This window comes from Adelges cooleyi, unplaced genomic scaffold (assembly GCF_023614345.1).
Source record: "Adelges cooleyi isolate 19-005CV unplaced genomic scaffold, UGA_ACOO_1.1 ACOO_flye_CR_arks_rails_tigmint_CR_PRNA_376, whole genome shotgun sequence".
Lineage (NCBI taxonomy): Eukaryota > Metazoa > Arthropoda > Insecta > Hemiptera > Adelgidae > Adelges > Adelges cooleyi.
Window position 1 is genome coordinate 6,495,701 of NW_026096053.1, and position 12,145 is coordinate 6,507,845.

The following is a 12,145-nucleotide window of genomic DNA, read 5'->3' on the forward strand; positions in this document are numbered from 1 at the left end:
GTAACAAAAATAATACAAATTACATATATGAGGTAAGCCTGTTCGACCCCGTTTAGTGTAATTATTTTGTTCTATTTATGTAAGGGATTTGTATGACATTTTATAAATCATAGATTTAATTATAATAGTCACTAATAAATAAAATACATTTAAATTTAGAAAATCGTTACTAAAAGTGATAAAATACCATTAATTATTATTTTTTAAATTAGTGATTAGAGTACAAAATAACGCAGAGTTGCCGTTTCCTGCTACAGCTGACTGCTGAACAGGTAATCCGAGTTAAACACAACCTCATTCTCTTAGATTTATATTAATACATTATACAACATACATAATGGTAGTTTGGACGTAAAAACACCTAAATAAAAAGCTTAACAGTTTTCGGTAGGCCTGGGCATACTCGAATTTGTTCTGAATCTGCTACTCCGCAAATATATTTATGTGGCATTGTGAAAAGTTGCTACGTTGCACAATATTGTTATTGATTTTTTTTTTGTCATTAGTCACAGCCAGAGATGGATAAATAATATCAAGGTATAAAATGATATAATAGCATCCTGCGTCATCATGTTGTCGATTATCAGGATTATTAATAATTATTAACAATGTAAATGTGATTCAAAAAGACGTATCGAAATGTAATTTATGTATTGTGCAAAATTTTGATTTATATATGTATCAACATTATTTTTCATCTTGTATCATTGCTCACCCCTGGTTACAACTTAACTGATAGGTCTAGTATGTTTTTCACATTATACTTATATTGTCTTAGTACTTAGTAATTGTTCGTGATATTTTTCCATCGAGGTTATCTTTTTTTTTTGGGAATTCTAGCTGACCTAACGCCGCATCATTGTCTTATACGATTCCTTGCAGGTTTGTCGTTGACGTTCAGTTATCGTTTAATTATGTACGATTTAAGTTAAATTAAATCGTTACTTTTAAGTAACCTAACACTCTAGTTATCCTATGTTTAAGATTTATATGTTGGTACTATATAGTGAGCTGAGGGTATTAGTTCGTTGTATTTTACTATAGTAATGATTTTCACTACGGTTTGAAAATGTTCACATCACATTCGGCAAGTTATTATTTATCGTACTAGCTTTGTTGATTGCTTTTCTAGAGATGAACATTATTAAATGTAGAAATGAACATTTACACAGTATACCGATTAAACATGGAATTTTAATTTTCTTGCAATATAAATGTATATTTACACACTCATATATATATATATATATATGAGTGTGTAAATATATACTTATCAAGATAAAATTGGGTTTATATAGGACATGTGTCGTTCGAGCCGAATAAAATATACTCCGACCCTTGACTTTAACCGGAACGTGACAACACCCGAGAAAATCTTGAGTCGTCACTTCACCCAAACCTCAATAGTCGAGCAATCTTCAATGGGAAATCGCGGCCATTGAAAAAAGCGTTTGAATCTATTGATCCGTGTATATATAAAAAAAAACTCTAACATTGGTTTTGCTATTTATCTCGAATGCGATCGTCGGCTTTTCGTTTTTCGTTAACATCGACCTTTTTTGTATTAATATAAGTACTTATATATTTTTTCGATCTTCCTTTTTTTAAATATATTTTTTTTTCATACATTTAATTATATTATTCTTTCTGATTTTATATTGAACTCGTTTCGAATGAAAACAGTTGAATATGCACACGCGTTTTCGCAGTGCACCGCATAATAGATTTGATTGGATTAGTGGATTTTCTTCTTCACCATGCAAATTCAAAAAATGTAAGACACTAAAAAAAAATCCCTATTTAATATCCTATTTTATTTAATATTTAATATTCCTTGTTTTTATATTTATAACGTTTTTAATATATTCGTAACGGTAGTACATAAAAACGCTTAAAAACATACACTGCTCCGTCAAAATATTTATAGTAAAGTTGATTGAATAACTATGTCAGAATAAATCTCCAAAGATTTATGGTACATACTATTTATGAAATATGTAATAAATATGGTTTATTTTTAATTAATTTTAAACACGATAATTCAACAATATTTCTTCCTCATATTTATTATTTAGTAAATTTTAACCATATACATCCGTCATACGGGTTTGAACATTTCTTATTCAAACGAATTATTTTTTTTTTTTATTTAATAAAAATTATATTTGTCACCAACGAAAAACTAAACTAAACTAAATTGTATTGTACTTTTTCGATTAAAATTTTTAATTCCAGCTTTGTGCTGGAAATCTTTTAATATTTGTTTAGCTCACACAGCTACAAATTGATGTTTCTATTCGTTAAAACTTTTTTATAAGAAAATATGATATTACTTTAATAAAAATTATGTTTTTTTCAGTTAATAATATAAACAAAAAAAGTTCGGAGTAATACTTCATATTCAATATACAAATTCCAAATACGTATATTAAAATTAAGTTATAGTAATTTACAATAAACGGTAAAATTATAATGTTATGGTAAAACTGGCAAAGTGGTTATTTGTATGAATTTTGATTGAGTAGTTATAAACACATTATATTAGCATTCAATAGATTCAGTAGTCACATAGTTGAAATAAAAGAACGTAATATTCCATAACTTAAGGACAACAATTATTTAGGGTTCTTTAAAAATTACTTTTATAACATTTAAATTAAACATATTTTTTAATTTAATACAACGTATTTAAGTTTGTAAATTATTATTATTAACTGTATCATCTTATGTAATGGTTAGCACGCTGTGTCATGTTGAGATACTTCACAGTTATGACAGCTTGTCAAAAAGAACGTTGTTTATTTTTTTGTTCAATTTAATTACGCTCCAGAACACGCAGATTACTTAAAAAAAATACGATCGATTGATGTAGTTACTCGAATTGTTTCTTTCTTGGTAAAATATAATAAGTCGCGAGCAGTGGTTTTTAAAATAATTTATATTTTAAACAGTTTATAATTGAAATTTTAGATTTTATTTTAAAAAAATTCAACAAATAAATGCCTACCTCTTTTTAAGAAAACGTAATCAAGCCATAACCTCGTTTCAACATGACGTAATAGAATAGATCTTTTACTGTGGTCAACACAGTAAAACATAGACTGTTATTAAAAATTAAAACTTTGGGAAACGATTAAAAAGTATATTTTAGAGCAAAAGAGCATCACAACAAATATAACATTATAATTAAACATTTTGTTTAGCAATAAAAGATAATTGCGTATATTTTAGTCAGTTTTTATCATAACTTTCGGGACTGCCTCATGAATAAATGTGTAATAACTTTTAACTACAGCATACGTTAAATTGTTTTGTGTATTTTTTGTCCTTAGAGATAAAGTTGGGTCACGTGGACAACAACCACCGCCGCTTCTGCGATCTAGCACTCTGCCAGCTATTATTGTGCCCGGTCTCAGTATTTTACACGCTCAAATTGGACCAAACTCCACACAAAACGGTATTTATATTCAATATTATTTAACTTCGATATCTTTAACATTTTGTAAAAAAAAAAAAAAGGTTAATATTTTGGTTTTTTTTTTAACAGTATTCATTATAGTAGTCTCGACTGATTCTTACTATTTGTTAGTATGTTGTTTACATTTTAGTTTCGACGCAAAGTAAAGAATGTTTATTATTTTTTGTTAAACTATTATTATTAGTGTTAAATTGATTATAGGTTGATCGTAATTTGCCTGGATACATCCACTTTATTGCTATCGATTCTTGTACACAAATTAAAACATTTTTTTTATTATTATTATGGACAGAAAATAAATGGAAACAAAAGATATAGGTGCTGTACCTACTCGGCAATATACACAGTGCATTTCAAAGAACAGCATTTGGTTATTAGTACTTTATATGCGTACGTTTTGGCGGCTGTAGGGCGAAATAGCAATTGAGTAGGAAAATACAAGTGCACCAGTGTAAATAACGGATCGGTTCAGCGTTCGGTTACTAGCAGTTTCTATCTGGAGCTCGCAAGTAGAAAGCGACCTTTTTAGAGAAGCAAATAATCCGGATTGCTGACTTGTTAGGTCAGTGTTAGGTGGTTAGAAAATCTGTATAATATCAACCAACCAAATCAAAATGTCATCTAAGCTCTACTGGTAGGGTAAATTACATGCAAACTGTATTGAAAGAGTAGGCACTTAAAAAAAAAATGTAAACAAAGTCGTTTATTTGTTAATATTAAATTTAAACAAAACCTAATATTTCAGGCTACTAAAAAGTCATCAAAAGTTTGTTACTAAAGGGTAAAAATTAGAATTAAACAACAAGAGCTATAATTTTTACATAATTCGTGATAAAATGGGTATACTTAAGAAACTAAGAATAAAAAAAAAAAGATAAAAATACGAGTTATGTATAGGTGTTAAAATTTAATTTCAGTAAAACAGTAATAACAATAGATACTTATATTACTATGGTAAGTAAACTTTTTAAACACTTTTATTTGAAATTGCCGTTTTTCAATTGTATACATTTTTAATAATATACTTTATGTTTCGGTAACTGTTATAAAATACCACGTCACGATGGAAATTTATTAATAAACCTATTTATTGTTATTTAATGATAACTTGTTAAATACGGTGCTATTGTTTGCAATTTTACGTTAACAGAATATTACGAGGCGATGCGATTGTTAGCCAAACAATGGCTGTCAAAAAAAGACTATTAGAGATTATTGGATGACAGTCTAAAGCGATTAATGGGCTACGTTGGTATTTAACACTAAAATATTAGAAGTTTAGCTAATAACGTTTTAAAACCAAAGATCGATAAAAGTACATATGTATATTCAATATATATTATTGAAAACAAATAGTGACTAGGCACGACGGCGCCTAAAATGGAATATTACTTTTTCATTATTTTATTCACTATATATGCGTTATTTTCAACCCAATCGCGCAGTGCACAAACATTTATTTAACATTAAATTAATGTTTATTCTTGTTAAATTCTACACACGAAATTCATAATAATATTTTATTGGCGCTATTTTTATACTAGTCGCTATCGTTTAATAGCCGAGGAAAGCCACCACTCGAATATATAAACCAAGTAGTTTTGAATCAGTAGTATCATTGAAAATGCCCAAGTATGTATCTTTGTTTAATACGTTTAAAACAAATGTATATACCAAGTTGAGTGTGTTTTAAGCCACACCTTTCTCAAGTAACTTTTTTTAACACCTAGAAATATCTTAAAGTTATTTCCTGTGAAATTGTATTGTATTGGGTTTTAATACAATTTTTGATAGCTATGCCAGATTTAAAAATTGTCAATATACAGGATAAAGTATAATAGATTCATGAGAGGATAGCGTCCTTCAGGTTTTTTTTAGATAAACAGAACTAGACACTCGAAAAAAGGACATTTCTATATACATCAAGCATGCAAATACTGGAATCCCATTTAGAAATGTGCTATGTCTAAGGACTAAATTATAATACGTTACTCTTTGATTCTAAATTACAATAATAGGTAATATCTTTTTTTTTTCAAGATCAACATTACGATAAACATATAATTAATAAATAACTGTAAAGTGTTTATATTATTAATGGATTCTAATTTTTGAGATTTATTAGGAATACCTTTTTTTCATAAATATAAATAAAATTCAGTAATTTCTTGACAGTTAACAAACATATAGTCATAATTGATAAAATAACGAGATTTCATTTACTCATTGATGAAATTTTCAATAATTTTGGTTGTTTTAATAAAATACCGAATATCAGTATTTTAACTTGAACATCGACGCAGTATTTTAACTTGAACATCGACGGTTGGCCGATGGTCAGAAATCGCATAGTTTTTATAATCATTATAAATAGATTTTCATTTTGAAATCGACATTATTTTATTATTAGAAATTATTTCGAGACACATCGAGCACATGTGGAATTACTTGTGTGGAAACAAACACATTTTAGTTACAAATGATTCGCAATATCGACTTCAGGCGAAGGATCGTATTAGCGAACGTCCGGTTTGAAGTAAAGAAGTTAGATAAATCGTGTTTTTCTTTTTTAATTTAATAGGTTGGTCGAATTCACCAAGCCTTGAGTACATGATATGTACAGACATAATTTACTACGTACTATAAGGGTTAAAATCTATATAATATGTACATATAAACGTTATTCGCGGTAACGTTATCGTTTACCGTTTTAAAAGCCATTGAAATAAAGATAAGTTTTTGGATTTTACAAGTGCAATAACCGAAACTTATGCATTTTAATTATACACCCTCATCTCTTAGTGTAGGAACTTATTGTTTTTCGCTTTGATAGACAATATTTTAAAAGGTTTCAGTTGGGGTTCTACATTATATTATTAATTGTTAACCAGCTGTATAGGCAAACTTAAAATTCCTTAACACTCATGTACTCGAATTGCCTACTCTATGCGCCTTCATTATATTATTATAATTTTTATTGTGTTTATTAAAAAACTGTTTATAACCGATTTTACATTCTATAACAATTTGTTGATCGTTTTTTTAAATTATTAAAAATGTTATTTTACCTTGTTAGCATTATAAGCATCTGCTTATAATCTATATAAACTAAATAGGTTAGTTGGACACTCCAAATTGACTCGCCCGCTTTTATTATTAATTTTTTACTAGTCCTGGTCATTGTAGATACACATTTAAAAGCTATAACATAACAGGGCTCTCATTCCAAGTAGAACTTCCAATCAATAAAACGCATACAGGGTAATTAATTTTTCATTTCTGGGACAATAATTATACATTTATAGTTTTTTTTTTGTTTTTAAAAACATTTGTTTTTATTTTATTGTACAATATTATAAAATTACCAAATATTTACCTTTTGAGGATTATCAAGAGCTCTTTCAACTTTTCAACTTAAACGGGTGTATATTTAGTTAACTTTTTAGAATAAAAATAAATTGCAAAACATTTTGATGAATCGATAATCAGTTTTGAATAATTACTCTTAGTGGAGTGCGGTTGAGTAATGCGTCCATATAAAAATAAAACTTCACCCTTTTTACAGTCTTAACATTTAAGTTAATAGCACTCTGGAAAATAATAAAAAAGGTAAATATTTAGTAATCCGTTAACGTTGTACAATAACAAAAATTATTCAATAAAAAAAAACACTTCAATAGTTTAATTATTCTAGAGAAATCTTAAGCACTTGTGGTATTTTTATTAAAAAAATAAAATGTTGAACTATTTAATGATAAGATCCAACCAAATGACAGGCTTAAATCCTTCGACGTGGTAGCTCTATTTTCAAGTATTTCCATAGACATAACAATAAGTATCTTTAACGACTGGATAAATAATTTAAATATAGAAAAAAATAGAATTAATAATAAATTTAATAAAATTATGTATAAGTCACAATGTTTTTAAAATATGTTCTATAACTGAAGGCACAGCAATGAGTAATCCATTACCACCTTTCTTAGTAGAAGTTTCCAATAGTCAATTTGAAATAAATATTAAATAAAAATAGTAATAACGATGTTCCGAAAAATTGGTTTAGGTATATGTAGATAAAATGTATACATGCCGAAATACGTATACGCTACTAAGTATTAATTTTGTGGTAAGGGTTTATTTAAATATTTCATTATTTTATTTCTTTATGTGTTTTACGTTAAAAGGCTCACCCACGCAAATCTTAGATTTAACGATTTCGATATGTCAATTTTCTTTTAACCAATAAGGAACTGTTGATCACATGACTTCCCTTATGGCAATACTTCACTGGAGAAACAGCTGGGTGTTGGTAGCACAGCCAGTGAGTTATTGCTTGAAAACTTTTCGAGTGCATTTATATATACTTATACAATGACCGGCCTCATGTAGTTGGGAGTGTAAGGCGAAGGCGAAAAAGTAGATCTATAGTAACACGAAGCCGGGGTCTAAGAATAATTCTTTTGTTGTGTGGAAAATAGTAAAACAAAACCGTAAACGTTTTCCATTTTCTTCATACAGGCAGGGTTTTGTTTTTGTTCTTCTATTCTGTTTACACTATAAAGGGAAAAAAATTATTTAAAATAAATATAAAATTACTTACACCGAAGTATTGTTATTCCAAAGCGGAAAATTCTTTCGCCAAATTTTCAATTGATAAAAGATTGTCTACATAAAAATCAAACAAACTGTTGGCAATGTCGTCGAAATACTTCCATCAATTCGAATAGACTACACGGTATTTTACTATAGCTGACGCTTATTCAAAATATATAGTCTTATTTGTTTCTTCTTTATTTTAAATGTCAAGTGTATTTTATGTCTTGACGTCTTACAGATGTACACTATTCAGTATACACTGACAGATATCATCGCGCCGTCATCTGACAAAACAAAGTGTTCGGTAGCTTTACACCTAATATTTTATCCGAACCCGACCCGGTGCGGTAGTATAATCAAAAAATAAATTGCACCAACAAATATACAAGGTTTCTAAATAATCACAGACAAAGTAGTTTTCTTAAAAAATAATTCTCTTGGTTAATCAAAATGTTGGTATTCAAGTCGGCTAAAGATTTTTTATACTTTTTTCAACTATATTTCTTTTTAAACGTATAAAACTCTAATTTGGTCTGTTATTTTTATATGATATCATAGTGTAGCTTAATAGACCTTAACGGCCCAAAAATTTTAATTATTTTCAAAGAAATTAGCGGTTTACGTTAAAAGGATACTGCTGAACGGAGCTATACCATGTCTAAAAAGGCTGAGTCGTGATCAGAACATGTTCGAACGTTCAACAGCTGGGTGTTATTGTAATATACATAATATTTTGTTTTTTTTTTCAAAATCCAGCCAATTATTTTGTCGGTTCATCTGCTCAAATGGATTCAAACTACGAATACAGATAATAACTAGACCAAATTCGACAGTCGGTATCTCCGGTCAGTTTTCGTCGGAATTTACCTTTTTGTTTGGCAAGTGGCGCTCGATAAATTCTTTACAATACTTGGATTTATATGTAACGCATCAGCACGCAAAAAACCTTCAAAAGATTTACGATCCTTTCGGCTAGAATTAAAGTTTATTCTTTCTAATAATGTTTTAGCTAATTCGTCTGCTGCTGCGATACCTTTATCTTACAAACACTAATATATATTGTATTTTGTTGACCGATAGACGGGAATCTGGGGGGGATATCGTCTATCCTATCCTTTAGTGTCATATGTTACAGAAAAAGTAAAACGTTTAATAGCTATTTCAAGTCTTCTTTTTGTGATTCCTGGAATGATAAAAAAAACATTTCGAATGATAGATTAAGGAATATTGACTTTTGATTATGAAATTATTATAGATTAATTTTAAGGTAATCATATTAAGTTCACAAATGTATAACTATTAATAACGTTAAGAATTAAATTGCTTTAGCTATATCATACGTCTGGTATGCTTTATTATATAATTCATAATAATCTACAGGGATTTATTGTTAACCGATGTGGTTTATTTGATATTTATTGCAGAATACAACTAAAGGAGCGCCTACGCTGAGCATTTTGGCCGTGATAGGTAAAAAATTATTTACTTGAGTTCCCCCCACCCTCTCCCGGGAAATCAAGTCAAGTCAAGTTATGTAATTGATCAATATTGACGTGTACATAGTACAATGTGTTGTAATATCGCGAAAGATTTGACCCGGATATTCTTTCTATGCCGGGAACATAAAAAAAAAAAATTACGTTCTACTTAGCCTAGTTTAGATACAGAAAACACAGATGTATCGTATACCTAATAGAAACTGAACGTTTAAATGGGGGGAGTCCGCGAGGCCGTTAAAGTAGCAACGTTGCACATAGGCTGAATTTAATTACTCCGAACTAGCCAAGTCCAACGCTAGTCAATTGTGTAAAAAAAATACCGAGCAAAAGATCATTAAAAAGGGTTTTTTTTTGTTTTCCTTTCTCTACTACTATAACGGGTCTTGCTAACTCGTTATAGTAGAAAACATTAACGATTAACGACCTTTGCCCAATATCTATGTGCGCGACATTCGTCAGCTGGCGTTTCAGTTGTGTTATTATCTTTTATACAGTATTTGAAATGAATAATGAAGAAGTAACGAACATGGGAATTAGTCATACTATAAGACGTTCATAAAATTTAAATACTTACAATATACTCCATAAAATACGAACCTCACATAAAAGCGTATTTAAAATAATATTATAATATACAGAATTTTTACAAGTAATACGTCAATATTTACCTAACAAACAATAAGCGACGGTATTAAGTGTCTTCCGAAACCGATACGAGCACTTTACTATCAAACAAAAAGAGAATAGCTATTGCCGCATTTATTACTGTACTTTAGTGTTTTACGACCTTAAGTACATTTTACTTACAGAACGCCCACGTAGTTATGAAAACTCATCTTTCAAAATATTAGAAATGACTATTACGTTGTGTATTGTTGTAAACTAGAAATTATTTTTAACCTTAAAAACTTAGCTAAGTTCAGGGGGTCAGCGTGTGCTGTAACTTACCAGCGCCCACGTACCTACCAAGTCTACGTTACGGCCACGTTGTTTACGATTTGTTTTACTGTTATTATAATTATTATTATTATTAGAAGTTATCACAGTGTTGTAAAATACAATAAGGTTTTTAAAAGTGGATATATATGACATTTTCGAATGAAACTTTTCGTCTCGTGAAGTTTATATACCAGTAAAACTTTTTTTATAACAAAATCAATTAAACGCAAAAAGAAAATTATCAAACTTAATAATAATAAATAACGACAGAAAACAGAAACAATGTATTTGAACAGTATTTTGTCATATGTATAACACTTGGGAAATTGTAATTATGCTACAATAAAATTATGTTGTTTTAATTCGTACCTATGTATTTTTTCAATTATTTAACTGTTTCCTTACCTATTCTATTCTAAAGGATAGTTTCCGTATTCTAGCGTTGTCTATGCAATGCAATTTGGTCTATGAAATCATATTAACTGAGTTTGTATAAATTGTAAAGAACTGTTAATTGGTAATAAAAACACATTCTTGCAATAAAAACAAGTTTTATATAAGTCTTAGTAAAAATAAAAATTCTGTTATAGAATAGTTGATGGAAAATATTAGAAATAAAAATACATATGTATAATACTATTTATTTATCACAATTTCCTAGTACATTTATTTCGTTTAACGCAATTGGTGACATTTGGCAATTGGTGGCTTAAATGTAGATGTAATTTCAACTAATTCACTTTGAAAAATCCTGTCATTGGAAGGTTTCTGCAATCAAGACTAACGAGTTGTTGCATTTACATTTCCACTGTATATATTGTGAAAACACATTGTGTGGAAATTTAATAAAAAGAAAATGCAAAAGTAAAAATTGGCCTTCCAAGAAATCAAGTACACATTTTCTAAAGATTTTATAGATTTGTAAAAGAAAAATGATTAAACCTCTTCCCCGCTCCAAAATTCAAACCATACCGAATTCAATTTCCACTAGAACTTCGAAGGTTATTTTTACTGGAATAAATTGATATTTTATTATATTTTTCTATTTTTCAATACATCCTCTATAGAGAGAGAATTCTTTTTAGGAGTCTTATGCGTAATTGTTTACAAAAGCTATCCTGTTATATAGAATGCAGTTATATTTTAGTTTCCAGATTGTAATTCATCGTATAAACTATAAACCCATACAAAAATATTCATATGCGAAGGGTTAACTTGAGACTAGATAAATTTAATTTCGCCGTTACAAAGCTAATATACAAGTAATTTTATATTTCAAGTTCTTTCATATTATAAAAAAATATAGATAATACATTTTTGGGTGTAGTGAAATGAGTGGCTGTTGCGGCAGGGTAGCAACTAGCAACACATTGGAGTCTAACTTTCTGCCACTGGTGATATTTTCTGGGCGTCAACACCTTCTATTTTTGGGGTTTTAAATTTATCAAGTACATTGTCAGCTAGTTGTAATCCTTACTAACAGATCAAAAAACCCCAATGTAAACTCTATTGATTGATATAAAAAGAGGTGAATGCATGTTTTTGACCTCATCGACTTTGGAGCAGTTGGAACACCTTATCTTATAGTAAATGACATTTCTGTCAGCGCAACCCTAGGATATGAAAAATACGT

At 28.9% G+C, this 12,145-nt stretch overlaps 1 protein-coding gene across 2 annotated transcripts in view; it reads left to right on the plus strand.

Moving 5' to 3' along the window:
• The window catches only part of LOC126841097 (ankyrin repeat and fibronectin type-III domain-containing protein 1), a 116,725-nt gene that overhangs the window by 18,735 nt on the left and 85,845 nt on the right, over window positions 1-12,145 (plus strand). The window contains exon 3 of one of the 2 annotated variants that reach the window (XM_050577356.1): window positions 3,333-3,457. The exons of the other annotated variant lie outside the window; for it this stretch is intronic. Coding sequence (XP_050433313.1) covers window positions 3,333-3,457 — 125 coding nt within the window. The remainder of the gene's footprint in view (window positions 1-3,332; window positions 3,458-12,145) is intronic. 2 annotated transcript variants of the gene reach the window in all.